At 46.7% G+C, this 18422-nt stretch overlaps 1 protein-coding gene across 2 annotated transcripts in view; it reads right to left on the bottom strand.

Annotated features, from left to right (window-relative positions):
• Positions 1 to 1393: 1393 nt before the first annotated feature.
• Positions 1394 to 18422, bottom strand: part of ATP6V1B1 (ATPase H+ transporting V1 subunit B1) — an 81296-nt gene continuing 64267 nt past the window's right edge. For both annotated transcript variants that reach the window (XM_043990017.1, XM_043990019.1), the window contains exons 4-14: positions 17167 to 17260; positions 16060 to 16137; positions 14832 to 14971; positions 13176 to 13277; positions 11990 to 12087; positions 7324 to 7447; positions 6877 to 7027; positions 6470 to 6552; positions 5655 to 5759; positions 2083 to 2212; positions 1394 to 1978 (exon numbers count right to left, since the gene is read on the bottom strand). In XM_043990017.1, coding sequence (XP_043845952.1) covers positions 1782 to 1978; positions 2083 to 2212; positions 5655 to 5759; positions 6470 to 6552; positions 6877 to 7027; positions 7324 to 7447; positions 11990 to 12087; positions 13176 to 13277; positions 14832 to 14971; positions 16060 to 16137; positions 17167 to 17260 — 1302 coding nt within the window. In that variant the 3' untranslated portion in view covers positions 1394 to 1781. The remainder of the gene's footprint in view (positions 1979 to 2082; positions 2213 to 5654; positions 5760 to 6469; positions 6553 to 6876; positions 7028 to 7323; positions 7448 to 11989; positions 12088 to 13175; positions 13278 to 14831; positions 14972 to 16059; positions 16138 to 17166; positions 17261 to 18422) is intronic.

Below are 18422 nucleotides of genomic sequence, written 5' to 3'. Positions count from 1 at the left end.
ATTGGTAGAGGATATTTCCTCATCTGAGAGTCCCCCATTCCAAAGAAATCACAGGTGTAGGCCCTTTCTCTGTGAATATCTCTGCATTTGTATATAAAACCCCACATATGTATGAATATATACATCTTTTCTCTAATCAGAAGCCAAGCTCCAAGGGGCCTGTTTTAATTTTAAAAAGCAAGTACAGACATAATGTTTTAAACTTTATTCTTTTCTTGTAGGTGGGTTTGTTGTTGTTTTTTCTTCTTTGCTAAACATGTATTGTAGCATGGGAGGAGGCCACAGAATTTATTTAGTTCAGGATGCAGTGGGGGAAGCTGGAGATCAGAAAAGGCAAGTGATTCATCTCGGGTCACACAGCTTGTGCGGCTGAGATCCAGGACTCAAAATCGAACCTTCTGATTTCCAGCACCCCCAGGGCCTTTCTTTTTCCTTTTTTCTTTTTGTGGGGCAAGGGGGTTAAGTGACTTGCCCAGGGTCACACAGCTGGTAAGTGTCAAGTGTCTGAGGCTGGATTTGAACTCAGGTACTCCTGAATCCAGGGCTGGTGCTCTATCCACTGCAGCGCCCCCTAGCTGCCCCAGGCCTTTCTGCAGTAGACACACTTTCTGACTAGGATGATGAGTGAAGGCATCACAACCCTTGAGTGTAGGGACTGACTGATTCCTCTGTTTCTCCCAGGGCTCCTAGCATGGGGCCCAATCCCATCTGTGATTCCATATGTGTGGGGGCCTGCCATTAGCAGCCCACATCCCAACCTGTCTATGACTGTCCTTTAGGTAGCTGTGGTCACAAGGATTCATGACTCCGGGGCCCATGTGGGGAGGGCTCTCTCTGAACTTGGCCCCAGATGAGAGAGATACAGTCTCCACCATGGGACTTAGACTTGAAATGTTTGTTATGGAAATTTGGAGACCTTGGCCTTGGGTGGCACAGACTTTGGGAGGACCCAGTCCATCTCATACTACGACCCAGAGTGACTGCATACAGCAGGTGCTCAATAACTTCTTGAGTGAAAAAAGTGTGTGTCCTTGCTTGCAGAAATGCAATGATTCCCTTTATTTTCTCCCAAGTACTTTCCCTCTCCCCACCCCCACTCTCAGTCTTAGCTCATACTTTTATTTCCCCAAATTAGGGAAAGGGGTAGTTGGGAGGAATCTGCAACTGGTAGAGCAGTAGGGTTTGCATGTGGTCTAAGGTTCGGATGCAAATGGTTCCAGGAAGGACCTGGAAGACAGTTAGGGGTAGATATTTCTTTGCATGTTGTCTCTCCCTGGCTTCTTGAAGCCAGGCCCCATTTTTTGCCTCTTTTTGTACCCCCCAGAACTAAGCATAGTGTCTAGTACACCATAGGCGTTTAATAAATGTTTATTGATTGATTAGCCAAGCCATGCACACCTGTGTATTCTTCTTAAGCAACGGGACTTTTAATAAGAGATAGTAGCTGAAGTTAGCCGGTCAGGGAGCTGTTCTTTCTTTCTTCTCCGTTTCCCTTCCCTGCTAGTATCCAGGGAAGATGATGGAGTGACTTGGCCTCTGGGGAAAGGTCCAGACTGGGGCCTAGAGCATGGAGGTTCCCTTATTTGTAGGAAGGAGGGGAGGGGCAGCAGAAGTCTGGGGGCATTTGGCTGGAGGGGGTGCAGCTTGAGCTTAGACTGGGTGGGGTGGGACCAGAGTGTTCCAAAGGCCCCCGAACTAGGGCTCGGTGAGGTCAGTAGAGGGAGTGGGGCTGGGGCATAAGCGGAGGTGTCAGTGCTGAGTGGGGGGGTCTAGGGGCAGCCCTACAGCATGGAGTCCAAGGCTTCCGGGGTGTCCGTGGGGCCTGGGCTCGAGGGTGGGGCCTGGTGCTGGGTCTCTCGAGGGTAGAACTCTTCGATGGTGCTCTGGGGGATCCGTTTGAGCATCTCCTTGGGGAAGATGCGCAGCAGCTGCCAACCAAGGTCCAGGGACTCGAACACGCTGCGGTTTTCATAGGGGCCTGGGGAAGCGGGGGAGAAGCCAGGGCTGAGACGGGCCCAGACACACCCTCCCCCTCCCCTGGCTCCATCCTTCCATGGCCCCCCTCCCCCCAAGTCCTCCTACCCTGGTTGATGAAGTTCTTCTCAAACTTCTGCAGGAACTCAAGGTACAGCAGGTCCTCTGAGGTCAAGGCCTCCTCCCCCACCACTGCTTTCATGGCCTGGACATCTTTCCCAATGGCGTAGCAAGCATACTGTGGGGAGGGAAGAGAGATGGGTGGGGCTTGGGGCCCGAGCCCCTGGACATTCAGCCTGGGCCCTGGCCCCTTAGGGAGGCTGCCTCAGGGCAACCTGAGGCCTGGAAACTGGCTTCAGCGCTTTGGGTGTCCTCCCTTCCCCTTCTCAACACCCCCTCCTTCCCTATAACCCCACCTTGGCTTCCACAGATTTTGGACTCCCCTCAGAAGTCAGCTAATCACAGGACTGGGAGCTGGAAGGAGTCTTAGAGAGGCGGCATCATGGAGTCGGGAAAACCTGGGTTCAAATTCTGCCTCAGACACTTACCAGCTTGTGTGGCCCTGGGCCAATCACAATCTCTCTTGGTCTCATCTGTTAAAGGGGGGACTGGGGTCCATGACATCTAAGGATCCTTCTAGTTCTAAATCGATGATCCTGGCTGACCCAGCCCAACCCCCCTGAATTTGCGATGGAGAAGCAGAGGCTCAGAGAATAATAATGGCTCGTGGAGATGATGTCAACAAGCATCTAAATATTTTACTCTGTGATAAACCCTGGAGATAAAAAGAAAGGCCAAAATACACTTTCCCCCTGAACAAAGACTTCCCCATAGAAGCTCAGGGGGTAGAGGATTTACGTATTATTATTCCCAGTTTACAGATGATGAAACTGAAGCTCAAAGAGGTCAGTCAGTCAGTCAATGAACGCTTTTTGTCCCACCCAGGCTTACGTATCAGAAGTACTAAGTATCAGAACCAGCACTCAAGCCCAAGTCCCCTGACTTTGTGTTCTGAGGATCTTTCCATTACACTATATAGTCCTTCCCTTGCATTCTATTACCTCACTCAGTGTCTTACAGCCAGTTTGTGGCTGCTCATCTATCTACCTCACCAGAGAGAATATTGCCAACTCTACAGATTTGGAGGGGAGTTGGCCCAACCTTCCCTGTACCCTAAGCCATATGGATGTGTCCTCCATGGAGCGATCCTAGACATTCTTGGCAAGTGCCTTTCAGTCGGTCAGTAAGTCAGCAAGTACAATGTGCCAGGCACTGATATTTTACCCAGGTGACTAATCCCTAGTCATAGGTGCTCGTGTAAATACCTTCTGTGCACATTCCCTGGTAATGTGTGTGCTCTGCATTTCTGCCTTCCCCAAGTGGTAATGTGATAACCTGTGAGCAGGTACCTCACATGGACATTGTATATGTGGGGATATTTTCTTTCTTTCTTTCTTTCTTTCTTTCTTTCTTTCTTTCTTTCTTTCTTTCTTTCTTTCTTTCTTTCTTTCTTTCTTTCTTTCTTTCTTTCTTTCTTTCTTTCTTTCTTTCTTTCTTTCTTTCTTTCGTGGCAATGAGGGTTAAGTGACTTGCCCAGGGTCACACAGCTAGTAAGTGTCAAGCATCTGAGGCCTGATTTGAACTCAGGTACTCCTGAATCCAGGGCCAGTGCTTTATCCACTGCGCCACCTAGCTGCCCCATGGGGGTATTTTCTTGACGATTAATTTGCTTTGTAGTTTGATTACATGTCTTTTGCTTTGAACTAACGTGGTCTCTGGTTGACCGGTAGAAAGAAAACCCATTGCTGAGCTCATGAGCTACATGGAGATAATGAAGCTGGGATCTGGGATGGCTTTTTTTGGTGGGTCCCCATGTGTGTGTGTGAGGCTGCAGCAGGTGCTAAACTAGTTATAGAACCATAGATTTAGACTTGGAGAAAATCTTAGAAAAGGCTGAATTTGAACAATTCAGAGAAATTTGGGAAGGCTTCTAAGACCTGATACAAAATGAAGCAAGCAGAACCAGGAAAAGAGGATGGCTTTGATAAAATGAAACAAAACAACCCTGAAAGACTTCAGAACTCTGATCAATTTAATGACCTGTCATAACAAGAACTATGCTTCTCACTTGGTGGAGTTGGGATGGATTCTTGGTGAGTTATGCGTGACATACATTTGCAGACATGGTCAATTTGTTGGTTTGTTGCACTTAACCAGGCTTAATTGTTATAAGAGAGGGTTCTATCAGGGGCTAGTTATTGGGAAAAGATAGCAATGCTTTTAAAATGAGCTTCAATCAAACATTAAAGAAAAGATGAAAAACTCTGTATAGATGCACTCATTTTGCCTAGAGTGGTGGTGGTGAAATTGACTTAAAGGGGAAGTATTACTTGTCTGGTCACACAGTTACTAAGAAGCAAAGCTGAGGCTCAAACCTAGTTCCTTAAAGAGAAATAATTTTAAATAAAAGCTATACAACATGGACGGGAGATGGAAATCTGGCCTCAAAGACGAGATGACTTGGGTTCAAGTCCTGTTCTTGACACGTATTGGCTGAGTGACCCTGGACATGTCACAAAACTCTAGGTGCTGTAGGCAGCTGTCTTAGACTATGAGCTGTAGTGAAGGTGCTGCCGGTACTGGTAGAGGGAATTTGCACCTATGGGAGATCCATAGACCAATGAAGTGGCAGGTCTAGTCCTTATCTCCTTCGTATGAAAAGAGATACCCAAGTAGCCCATAGGGAGTGGTTCCATTTCCTCTCAGACCTCATTGTGATGATGGGGGGGGTGTCACCCTAGGGTTTCAAAATCTCTGCCGGCAAAGCACGAATCTCAGCAGATACAATTCAACAGGAAAGGCTTTTCATCTAATCTGTGGGTCTGTCACCCAATTCCCAGCCTCATTAAGTTCCATGAACAGCTTACTACCAAAGGCCTGGCCACCGGGCAGCCAACAGCACTGTTTGTTAAATTGTGGAGAGGCCATGATTAGTTCAGTGGAGGGAACATCCACACTGATGAAACAACTAGTCTTTCTAACACTGGGGTGGAACATGGACTCTGAGTTATGGCTCAAGAAAGGGGGCTGGATTGCACTGAGTTATCCACATTCTTTGCTGTTCAGTTGTTTTTTTATTTATGTCAGACTCTTTGTGACCCCATTTGGGGTTTTCTTGGCAGAGATACAGGAGTGGTTTGCCATTTCCTTCTCTAGCCCATTTTACAGATGAGAAAACTGAGGCAAACAGGGTGAACTGACTTGCCCAGGGTCACACACCTAGTAAGTGTCTGAGGCAGGATCTGAATTCAGGGCTTCCTGACTCTGTCTTAGATTCTCTACTCCACCACCTAGCTGCCCCTGATGAGTGTCTCTAAAGTTAGCTGGACTGTGCATGGATATTTGGTCTTTCTCCGGGTCAGTATTAAAAGCTTGCCCAGCTGGTGCTGTGCCGGTGCATCCTTTAAGAACCCAGAGTCACCACCATAGCCTTGATGGGACATGAGGAGGCCTCAGAAGAAGACACCAGTGAAGGGTCAGTTCCACACCCTAAACAAATGAATGACTTTGGAATGGGACATCCAGCATTGTGGACAGGAAGCAGAGTGAACTCCTTATACTCTGAAATGGTGTAATCAGTGATTCTGCGCCTGGTCTGTTCCCCAGCGTCCTTTCCTTACCAGCTGGTTCGAAACATCACCATGGTCCTTCCTTGTCATGCCTTCCCCAATGGCTGACTTCATCAGACGGGAGAGGGAGGGAAGCACATTGATGGGAGGGTAGATCTGAGGGAGCAGAAAGGAATAACAAGAGTTAGGGGAGGGCAGGAAGGGCAGCAATGAGCCGTGGCCACCCTCCTGATCCTCTCTAGGTCTGGTGATACCGCTGGTGTTTTCTCCACCCACTCTGCAGATATCCTGTATGGAGGAAGTTGTTGGTCTCTCCCTTTAGAAGAGGGGACCTCCCTGACCATAACATTGTTCTCGCCTTTCTTTTTATCTCCAGAGCTTAGCACAGTATGTGGCATACAGCTGGTGCTTAATATATGCTGCATGGATGCCCTTTCCCATTGGTCAAAGATAAGCCAAGCAGACAGAGTAGGAGTGGGTTAATTTTCCGGCCTCGGGTTGAGAAAGGGGAGGTGAGGGAAGAGAGAGAGGAAACATGGCCTCATTCCCAAATCCTAGGCCACTGGAACACACGGATGTCTTTGGGAGCTGGGAGGAGGCCACACCAGGTTCTCTTCTCAGAGGGGAGTGAGAGTAAGATCTGGGTTTGAATCCCAGCTCTGCCCTTCACTAACTGTGTGATTTGGGAACTTCTCTTGGCCTCAAGTTTCCTCACCTGCAAACAGAGAGCAAGTCAAACCCTCCCTGTGCCTGCATCCCTTCTCTTGATGTACTGTGGAAATGAGGCATCCCCTTATAGTTATCCACACATCTGGGCTGGGAGAGAAGCGGGGCATGGAGCAGGAAGAGCATGAAGTGGGCAGTACCTGTCTGTTGTGCAGCTGTCTGTCCACATAGATCTGTCCCTCAGTGATGAAGCCAGTCAGGTCGGGGATGGGGTGGGTGATGTCTGGAACAGAGAGTTTTGACTTTAGTGGGACTGGGGTTTATGTCCTTCCCATCAGACCAGGGAACCACGCCTCCTCCGATGATATCAGAGGAGCCTAGATTTATTGGAGTTGGAAGGGACTTTAGAAGACATCTAGTCCAACCCTCTTCATTTTACAAATGGGGAAACCAAGGCACAGAGTGGTTAAGGGACGCTCGATGGTCACATAGACACTCAGGCATTCTGGCTGTCTTGGAGACATCTGACTGGGTAGGAGTGGGAGATGGAAAGGAAGAAAGGGGAGAGATAACGAGGCGGGGTGGAGGCTGGCAGGGGTGTCCTTACCATCATTGGGCATCGTGAGGATGGGGATCTGTGTGATGGAACCTCCCCGGCCTTCCACTCGGCCTGCCCGCTCATAGATGGTGGCCAGATCCGTGTACATGTAGCCGGGGAAACCACGCCGGCCAGGCACCTCCTCCCTGGCAGCTGAGACCTGGATTGGCAAAGGGAGAGAGACAGAGACTCAGAAAGAGCCACCCAGAGACAAAGCAGACACGGGAATAAGTGGAGACAGAGACAAGGAGCAACAGAAAAGGTGGCAGAGAGGCAAGAAGAGAGATGGACTGAGGCAGATACAGTACAAAAGCAGAGAGACAAATAGAGCATCAGGGATAGAGAAATTGGCCAAAGGGGTTGAGGTCCACCATCTCTCCCTTCTCCCAGAGTGCCTGGGACCAAGGAGGGATTGGAATGACACCTTCCTACTGCCTCCCCATCCCCCAGCCTCACCTCTCTCAAGGCCTCTGCATAGGAGCTCATGTCAGTTAGGATGACTAACACGTGCTTCTCACACTGATAGGCCAGGAACTCGGCTGTCGTCAGGGCTAGGCGGGGTGTGATGATCCTTTCAATCCTGGAGGGACAAAGGATGGAGAAGGGAGTTCATGAGCTCAGGTTTAACCTGGGAGGTTACCTTCCTTGCAGTTGGACAGAAAAAGCACCCACTATGCTCCAGGCACATCACTAAGGCAGACAAAAATGTAACTGACTCTTTATGAAGATTGCCTGGGGTGGGGGTGGGGGATACAATGTTACAAAGAAACGCTTTTCTTTATGGCTGGGAATTTCTTTGGGATGAGTCTTCATTGGTAGCGGTCACCGTGCTAACTGGCCCCTGCTCTGCCACATATAATCTTTTTTTAAAAAAATAAAAGTATTTTATTATTTTCCAGTTACATGTAGAGATAGCTTTCAGCATTTGTTTACATCAGATTTCCAATTTCAAAATTTTCTCCCTCCCTCCCCTCCCTTCCCCCCTCCCCCAGACAGCAGGCAATCCGATATAGGTTATATATATATATATACACACACACATATATACACACACACATATATATACACACACACACATATATATATATACACACATACATACATACATAACAACATTAAACATATTTCTGTATCAGTCATACTATAAGAGAAGGATCAGAGAAATAAGGAAAAACCTCAAAATAGAAAAACGACAGCACCAAAAAGAAAAGAAATAGTATGGTTCAATCAGCATCCATATTCCATAGTTCTTTTTTTTTTTTTTTTCTGGATTTGGAGAGCCTTTTCCATCATGAATCCCCTGGAACTTTCTTGTGCCATTGTATTGGTGAGAAGAATCCAGTCCATCACAGTTGATCAACACACAATGTTGATGATACTGTGTATAATGTTCTTCTGGTTCTGCTCATCTCCCTCAGCATCAGTTCATGCAAGTCCTTCCAGGTTTCTCTGAACTCCTGCTCATTGTTTCTCGCAGCACAATAGAATTCCATTACATTCATATACCACAACTTGTTCAGCCATTCCCCAACTGATGGGCAACCCCTCGATTTCCAATTCCTTGCCACCACAAAAAGAGCAGCTATAAATATTTTTGAACATGTGGGTCCTTTTCCCTTTTCTATGATCTCCTTGAGAAAAAGACCTAACAGTGCCACATATAATCTTAATGAGCCACCTGGGACATCAAGAGGTTGGTGACTTGCCTGGGGTTACACAGCTGTCTGTAGTAGAAGTGGGACTTGAACCCAGGGGACAGAAGCTTCCTGGGTGTCAGGTAAGTGGTTAGAGTGCTGCACTTGGAGTGAGGCAGCCCTGACTTACTAGCTGTGTGACCCTGGTCCAGTCACCTAACCTCGGTCTGCTTCAGTTTCCTCACCTGTAAAATGGGGGTTATAATAGCACCTGCCTCCCAGAGTTGTTGTGAGGATCGGTGAAGTCATGTATGTAAAGCCTTTTACACACCTCAAAGTGCTATAGGACTGTTAGCCATTATTGTTGCTTGCTCCAGGCTGGCTCCCTCCACCGTGCCATGATCTCTCTAGATTACTGCAGAGCAACACAGCACGATCAAGAAAGGCTGTGTGTAGGAAGGAGCCCCTGAGCTGTTCTGAAGGATGTCAGGGGTTCTACAGTGTGGAAAGGACTGGGAATGAGCTGCAGACACGGGGGGGGGGGGGGTGAGGGGGGCGGGGGGGGGGGCGGGGAACCATCTGAGTCAAGGCACGGAGTTTGATGATGGAATGTCTGGTCTGGGCTAAAGGTCAGTTTCAGGGCTTAAACATCATGTTCCTCACTGACCCTTCCTCCCAACTAGGGAGTCTGAGAAATGGGAAGTTGGTTGAAATATCGTGTCCTTCTCACAAGGAAACCTGTGATCTACCTCCAGATATGGAGCCGAGGGACTCACAGGGCAGATTGAAGCAGATTTTCTGCTCTTTCTTTCTTTCTTCCTCTTTCTTTTTGGGCATGGCTAATGCAGGAATTTGTTTTGCATGACTGTACATGTGAATAATGGTCTTTGTTTTTCTTGCCTTCCCAATGGGTGGAGGAGGGCAAAGGAGGAGGAGAGAATTTGGAACTGAAAATAAATATGAGTCTGTAGCAGACCCTGGCATCAGGGTTTGCGACTTCCTCCAGCATCATTTGGAGGCTCAGGAGGAATAATAACAACTGGAACTTATGAAGTTCTTTCTTTCTTTCTTCTTCTTATTATTATTGGTTTGGTTTGCAGGGCAACGAGGGTTAAATGACTTGTCCAGGGTCACACAGCTAGTAAGTAAGTGTCAAGGGTCTGAGGCTGGATTTGAACTCAGGTCCTCCTGAATCCAGGGCCAGTGCTTTATCCACTGTGCCACTTAGCTGCCCCTCTTTATTCATTTTACATCATTTCAGTCTCACAATGACCCTGTGAGGCTGAGGCAATGAGTATTATTGCCCCCACTTTACAGATGAGAAAATTGAGGCTTAGAAAAGTGTCAGTGACTTGCTCATAGTCACACAGCTAGTAAGTGTTGGAAGAGAAGTGGGGTGTGAATGTAGCTCTGTCTTGTACTCTCTGCTTAGCAGGCAAATAAGATGTGTTTGTTATTTGCTGAATAGAGGGGCACAAAACAAGTGCTACTGAGGCCAGGGAGTCCTTTGTCTGAGGATCAGTCGCTGCAGGGACCATCATTCATCCTTCACCCAAGTGAGGACTTGGAAAACACAAGTTTCTGGAAACTCCTCCCAAGAGCTTCCCCCAATCCCCAGGATTTGAACGAAGGTCTTGTGGCTGCCTCTTGCAATAGACAATGGAGAGTGGGGGTGACCTAGAATTGGGGATCAGCAATTCTAGAACATCTAAAGGACAAGGGGACGTACTCAAAGGTGGAAAGCACCGATTGACTGTGGGGGGGGGGGATGAAAGGAAACAAGCATTTATATGGTACCTATTATGTGCCAGGCACTGTTAAGTACTTTACAAATATTATCTTGTTTGACCCTCACAATAACCTTGGGAAGTAGGTATTTTATTTTCCTCATTTTAGGATACTGAAGCAGATAGAAGTTAAGTGACTCACTCAGAGTCACACAGTAACTGTTTGGGAATGGATTTAAATGCAAGTCTTCCTGATTCAACGATCAGTTTAAGAAATAGTTATTGATTGGCTGACAGCAAATTGTGATCAAAGAAGGATATTTCAGGGTTCTGCATAACAATAATAACTCACTCACAAATGATAGAGTGTTTTAAGTTTTGCAAAATGCTTTCCATATATTATTTGATCCTCAGCCTTGTTATTATAGTGCAATAGGTGATATTATTAATGGGATCTCATAGATAAGGAAACTGAGGCAGAGGAGAGGTTGTGACTTGGTTCACACAGCTATTGACTCCAATGTTCTAGCCATCCTGGAGCTGCTTCAGCTAAGCCATGACCACTCCCAAGACCTGGGTTCCAGTCTAGCTTTGCCAAGTATTTACCATATTTGGACACCTCATTTTCCTCCTGATGACCTCAGACTTTCCTGCCAGCTTTCCATCTGTGAGCCTATGATCCCTAGAGGCAGCACAATGCAGTGGAAAGAGACCCAGAAAGACCTAGGTGTATCGTCTACATCTGACCCATACAGACTGGGTGACCCTGGGCAAGAGTCGCCATCTCCCAGTGGTCCATGCAAGTTTCTCTGCAAGAGTAAAGGGAATTTCCTTACCTCAGAGTTCCCTTTGTCAATGATCCACTCCTAGGGCCAGTCCTCACTAACTATGGTCTCTAAGGTCTCTCCCAGCATGGTGAGCGAGGGTGCTCCTGAGTACCGTCAGTCATAGTCCAATTCTTGTGTTTGGAAGCGACTGCTCCCTCCACCAACCTCCCTTAGGAGAAGAGGGCTGACCCGCTCTGGAGAGGGCGCCCGGCATTTTCAACTTGACTTTGGATTGTCTATCTTATTTCTCTCATTGGAGTGTTAGCTCCCTGAGGGCAGGGGCCAGGCCTTCTCTAAACTTTGTGTTCCTTTGTTGTGCTCTTCTCGTTGTTTGTCCTTAATTCTGGAAGACGACCCTGACATTGGGGGGATGTCAGATTTAAGTGAGGGAGGGCTGTACAAGGTCATCAACCTCACTCTCTCCTCCAGAGCCAGATAGATATCAGGATGACTGGACATGGCCCTGGATGTTTTTAAGGCAATTGGGGTTAAGTGACTTGCCCAGGGTCACACAGCTAGTACATGTCTGAGGTGAGATTTGAACACGGGTCCTCCTGACTCCAGGACCAGTGCTTTATTCATCGCATCACCTAGCTGCTGTTTTGTTGTGTTCAGAGCACAGGAGAAACTCAATAAGTGAGAAGAAAAACACACACACACACACACACACACACACACACAGACAAGAGACAGACAGAATGGCAGAGAGACAGAGACACACAGAGACAAAGAGAGAAACAGAAACAGAGACACAGAGAGAGTCAAAGAGATAGAGACGAAGAGAGACAGAGAGAGGAGAGAGAGAAGGGGGGGGCAGCATCAGGACGTGGGGAGTCCTAGTTCTATCCTAGGAGACTTCAGACAGTTCAGAGTCCTTATTAAAATACATGTGGGCAAGGTGATGGAAAGGGTTCCCAGGACTTAGGGGGCTCACGTGGGGTCGTTGGCCAGGTTCAGGAAGAGGCAAACATTGCCCATGGTGCCATTCTGCTCAAAGTCAGACTTGAAAAATCGAGCTGTCTCCATGTTTACCTGGACATTGAGTGGGGGAAGGTCACAGGTGAGGTGGACACTTGAAAAACAACAGCACTCCCTCCCCCCCCATGATGGGATGGAAAGAAAGAGAATATCTTTTTTTTTCTCCAACTGGGACTATTAAACTAAGCTTCTTTCCTTCTTTCTTCCTTCCTTCTTCCTTCCTTCTTCCTTCCTTCTTCCTTCCTTCCTTCCTTCCTCCCTCCCTCCCTCCCTCCCTCCCTCCCTCCCTCCCTCCTTTCTTTCTTTCTTTCTTTCTTTCTTCTTTCTTTCTTTCTTTCTTTCTTTCTTTCTTTCTTTCTTTCTTTCTTTCTTTCTTTCTTTCTTTCTTTCTTTCTTTCTTTCTTTCTTTCTTTCTTTCTTTCTATCTTTCTTTCTTTCTTTCTTTCTTTCTCTGGTTTTCTTAAGGGCAGGAGCTGGATGTGCGTTTCCTCTGGCTTCTTCAGAGGGTAGCTGAGCAAGCCTTGAACCAGGAGTGGGGTTTGGGAGGTGAGAAGGGCAGCGGGGGTAAGTGGGGGGGGGTGAAGTGAGGGCAATGCCCTCTGCTCCTAAGCAAAGCCTCGGTGCTTAAACTGAGAGCTGGAGCTGTAATGACACTGAGGGAATGTCTAAGAAACCCTGCCCAGGACACCGCATGCCCCCCCCCCCCCCCCCCCCCGCCACCGTCTGCTAGATTCACATTCTAACCAATTCTCCTCGATGACTAGATGCTAAGCTCCGTGGTTTTCCACGCTGCTAGTGTTGTTGGTTCCCTTTAAACTCAATGCCCTCTAAATTCCCCATCCTAGAAGCTCCTTTGCCTTAGTTCCTGTTCTGCTGAGAGCTATGGATGAAGTTACAAAGCGTCCCCGGCCCTCAGCTCTGCTTGTCTGCGTCCGCCCTACAATTATCTCTCCCTTGCCTTCCTCTTTCCTGGGTCATGCTTCCCTGATCTCCAGAACCCTCTGTTCCTCCTTTTCTCTTTCCTTCTTAGCTGGTTGGAGACACTCATCATGGAGCCCCCTTCCCTGCGGATTCCGTCAGGCCCCACCCCCACCCCCATCCTGTCCCATGAAAGTCTCAGATCCTCTTTCTGATTTGCTCACCCCCATGGCCGCAAACACAATAGCAAAGTTATCCTCGTGATAATCAACTACAGCCTTGGACTTTTTCACCAGCCCCGCCTGGCGGCAAATCTGTGCAGCGATCTATTAGGGAGAAAAAAACACACAGATGAGGTGGGATGGGGTAGGATGTGGGGGAGACAGCGGGACAAAAACAGAGAGAGACAAGGGGGGGATGGAAGGACGGGGAGACAGAGACAGAGACAGAGAGAGAGAGAACATTGACATCAGAATGTAGAGGAGACTTCAGAGACTTCAGAGCCCTTGTCATATACTACATCTTGCCTCCTCCCCTTGGATGGGAAGACAAAAGCTTAGAGTGAAGCCAAGAGGCGCAAACCACACAACAATAAAACGCGTGTGTTATTCGGGGAATAAGAATGGGGGAGAATATACTATGAGATCAGATGGAGAAACTGAGGCACGCTCAAAGGATGGGTTGGATCCTGCCCTGTGGGAAGTTGACATTTTCCCCTCAAAGCCCAGCTGCTGGTGGGGTTGGGGTCATGAGCTCTGGAGTAGAGCTGAGGACTTGAACCCTAACCTAGTTCTTCTGTATATGAAGTGTGTGATCTTGGGAAAATCAGCTTTCCTCTATGAACTTAGAGGGTTTTTTTTAAAAAAAATCTGTACACTCAGGGATTTGGACTAGATGTTCCCTTAACAATAGGAGGTGAAACTTATAGGGAACTAGATGGCAGAGTGAGTGTCTGCTGGAGGTGGAGTCAGGAAGACCGGAGTTCAAATCCTACCTCAGACACTTACTAGCAGTGTGGCACTGGACAAATCATTCAACTGTTGCCTGCCTCAGTTTCCCTCACTATAAAATGGGGAAAAATAATAACACCGACTTCACAGTACATTTTTGCAAGGATTGAATGAGTAAAATGCTTCATAAAGTACTTTAAAGCACAATATAAGGGGGCAACTAGGTGGCTCAGTGGATAGAGCACCAGCCCTGGAGTCAGGAGTACCTGAGTTCAAATCCGGCCTCAGACACTTAACACTTACTAGCTATGTGACCCTGGGCAAGTCACTTAACCCCAATTGCCTCACTAAAAAAAAAGCACAATATAAATGCTGGTTGTGATGATGATGATTCCTGATTATAGGCAAGCTCTCTAATAACAATAACATGATATGATGTGATTCTATATATGTTACATTAAAATATTCTTAGTAAAATGTAATAAATTAATATCCATAAAGCACATTGTGCAAGTATTGGCTCTTATCATACAGCCCTTTAGAGTTCATAGAATGCCGTTGTGCATTTTCTCCCTTGATGCTCATGGTAACCCAGTTAGATCAGCACCAGAGGTATCGTACCCATTTTAAACTTGTGGAAAGTGAAGATGAAAGAGATTAGACGACCTTCGCAGGATCTCACAGGTAATTGGAGTGAGAGTCAAGATTTCCAGACAAGCCAGCCCCTTTTCCACTATGCAACACTGTTACATCCTAAACCTAAGGACCTGTGTTCGAGCTCGGTAGCAGCCAAGGCTGTTGTGCATCCTGGAGGAAGGGGCGGGGCAGACACTTGACTTGGCCAGGGTCAGACAGGTTGTGGAGCCCTTGGGTTTCCTCAAAGTGCCAGGACTATCCGAACGGACACCAGCCAAGATTTTCTCTTCTCACCTCATTGTGGGGGAGTCCAGCTGCAGAGAAGATAGGGATCTTCTGACCACGGGCAATGCTGTTCATGACATCGATGGGTGAGATGCCTGTCTGGATCATCTCCTCAGGGTAGATTCGGTCGTGGGGGTTGATTGGCTGACCTAGAGGAAGATGGAGGAAGGTGGGGGGAAATCAGGAAGGGGAGAGATAAATTTTGGAGGGACTTGCTATGTCCCCTAGGTTCTGCGTCTCTGATTTCCCTAAAACTATAGTCCTCAGGCCCATGAGTTAAGAAAGGAGCCCTAGGAAAAGGACGGGAAGGGAGGCTAGCCTGAGGATGATGAAATAATCCCTAGAGGACACATATATTTGGGGATGCAACAGTTTGAAACACAGCGATGGGGCTGGTGTAGTCATAGAAATGTCATTAAGAACTGCATTGATCTCCTGCCTTGCATTGGATTTTTATCATGTATTCATTGTACAACCCTGGCAAAAATCACTTCCTCTTTCTCAGCCTCAAGTTCCCTCATTTGTAAAAGCTTACAGAAAGACTCTGGGAAGCTGGGATGAGCTGGCTCCAGCACACCCTGAATACTACCAGACAGAGTCGATGTATAGTTTCCTATGCTCAACAGAGCTTTTCTCTCTTCCTCTTATATTTTTTGTTACAGGGAATAGATTGTTGGGTGGAGGTGGGGGGAGGGATATATTTGGACATGAAAGGGATATGAAAACAGAAGTATGGAAAAAATAAGGTTTTTTAAAAATTCCTTTTTCTATATTCTAAGGTCTGACTGTATTTCCCCTTCTGGGGAACTGGCACTTTAACAGAAGAGTCAGTAGAGAGCAATGGTGAGCCCAGAGGAATGAAGGGCTAATGATTCAGATTCAGGAGGTGGTTCTTGGGGGAGGAGGGTCTTCCTGGGACCTCTCACATCATACCAGTTAAGTTTCTTCATAAAAATATAGGATTGGCCTTATAGGAAAGAGCTAAAGAACTCCTCCCTTCTTGGATAGACAAATTCCTTTGGTCTATGACCGTGGGGTAAAAGGACAATGGGTGGGACTTCCTGGTTATCAGTAAAGTTCTACAAGACATCACTGAAGGTTAGATGAGAACTCTGGTCAGTTCCTTCTGGAGATCTCACCTTGGGTGGGAGGATTGTGAAGTCTTGGGCAGTTGGATACAGTACCTAGGGATGGGGAAAGGGGTCCTGAAGTCCACTCACAGCCACTGGTCACTCACCATTGATGTCCAGAAAGTCCTCAGCCATAACCTCTGGCCCTTGGTCAATGGGTTTGCCAGAACCATTGAAAACTCGACCTAAGAGGAAGGAAGTAGGAAGAAGTCAAGGAATGTAGAGAGTTGTCTTAAGTTTAGAAAAAATGAGGACATAAGGTAATTGTTAATTTTTTTTTTTGTGAGGCAATTGGGGTTAAGTGACTTGCCCAGGGTCACACATCTGATAAGTGTCAAGTGTCTGAGTCCAGATGAACTCAGGTCCTCCTAACTCCAGGGCCGGTGCTCTATCCACTGTGCCACCTAACTGCCCCAAGATAATTGTTAATTAATTATTAATTGTTAATTTTGCTGCCTTGGCACCCTCTAGTTATACAGAGATTGTTCCAATGGTTTTCTCTACCAATCCCTGTCCCATTTTCCATAGGGCCTTCTGAGGCCAGTGTTCCCACCTTTGCCATCTAACCAAGGGAAACAATTCTAGAGGGGATTTCCAGGGCATGGAAAAGGAGAAGTCGGGGCCATGGAAGGGTGGTAGAAAAGTACTTTGGGGACAGACAAGTCTTGGGGTGCTCTTCACGAGAGGTATCTTGGGATAGCAGGAAGAGTACTTGACTCATACTCAGAAGATTTGGATTCTAAGCCTAGCTCTGCTAATTATTAGCTGGGTGATCCTAAGCAAGTCACTCTCTCTATGAGCATCTGTTTCTGCATCTATTAAATGGGGAAATACTTATGTAGCTGGTCCCTCCCAGCTTTAACATTCTATATCAGAAGGTTCTTCCTAGGTCTGATATGCTGTGTTCCAAGGGACCTCCCAGTTCTGACATTCTATACTCTAAGGCCCTTCCTCAGTTTAACATTCTGTGCTGGAAGGGACCTTAGAGGCCAGATGGTCCTTCATTTTACAGGTGAGGAAACTAAGGCCCAGAAAAATTAGGTGAATTGCTCAAGATCACATAGGTCAGAAGCGACAGGTATGAGATTTGAACCCATGTCCTCAGCCTCTAATTCCAACTTTCTACCAGACTATGATATCTCTACATCATCATTTGAGGTGACTAACGATTTTACCTACATCTGGAGTTGTGCCTACCTAACCCCATCTCTTACCTAGCATGTCTTCTGACACAGGAGTCCGGAGGATGTCACCAGTAAACTTACAGGTTGTCTTCTGGGCATCGATCCCTGAAGTCCCTTCAAATACCTGTGGGGCCAAGAAGTCGATGATGAGGGGGATGATGAGGGTGGTAAACTGACAATGATACAAGATGTCCCCAAAAGTCACAATACAGTTTTAAACTTTAAAAGCTTAAATATAAAATATAGATTTAATAAAGTAAAACTGTTCCATGGGATTTTTGAGACAACCTGTATAATTGTCAGTTATCATCATCACCATTATGGTTAAATGTATTATATATATGTGTTTGTATATTGCTATATGTATATAATAATATTATAACTTTAACCTTTCCCAGTTGTTTTTGATACATTCTTCACTTGATCTTCAAACAACCCTCTGAGATGTATGTTCTAAGTATCGTTAACTCCCATTTTGTAGATGAAGGAACTGAGGCTGGGAGAGATTAAGTCACTTGTCCAAGGTCAAACAGTGGGGAAGTGTCTAGGCTGGACTTTGAACCTAGCTGTGTCAGAGGCAGGACTGAAACCCAGGGGCCTCCTGACTCTGGGGCTAGCATTCTTTCTCATTGGTCAGTATGTCAAGGGTCTGTGACTTTACTGAGGTGGGGGCTCTTTTCACTGACGAAGATCCCAAACTATTCTGTTACTTAGTAGGAATGTCCTAAGAATTGCTGTGGGGTCAGAGGTGTCAAGGGACTTGTTTGTGGTCACCCAGTGGCTAAATGTGAGAACGAGATTCAATTCAATCATCTAATTCCATAAATATTTATTAATTGGTTCTTCTGTCGGGCATTGGGAGCTAGAAAGACAAAAATGAAGCTCCCTCCTCAAAGAACTTTGCAACCTGACCTGCTTTTCTAGCCTTGTTATTATCCATCCCTCATGTCTATTAAGTCTGTGGTCCAGCCAAACTGGTCTTACTCTTCTTCATACATGACACTCCATTTCCTATCTCTGGACCTTTGCCCAGGCTGTGTCCTCACACTGGAATGCCTTCTTTGCCTCTGCCTCTTTGAATCCTTAGTGTCTTTCAGAGCTTAGCTCAAATGTCACCTTCTCTGATCCTCCAGCTACTAGTCCCTCCAGAATTGCCTTTTATTAATTTTGTGTGTATTTTGTATATATGTTTAAGGGTTTATGTTGTCACACATTGCTGTGTGGTGAGATAAGGGAAGAATACATCATTCCTGCCCAGTCTGGTTGGTGAGATGTTATTCACACCA

This window comes from Dromiciops gliroides, chromosome 2 (genome assembly GCF_019393635.1).
Source record: "Dromiciops gliroides isolate mDroGli1 chromosome 2, mDroGli1.pri, whole genome shotgun sequence".
In the NCBI taxonomy this organism is placed as follows: domain Eukaryota; kingdom Metazoa; phylum Chordata; class Mammalia; order Microbiotheria; family Microbiotheriidae; genus Dromiciops; species Dromiciops gliroides.
Note: the sequence above shows the minus strand (reverse complement) of the source record. Positions and strands in the feature narration are given on the sequence as shown.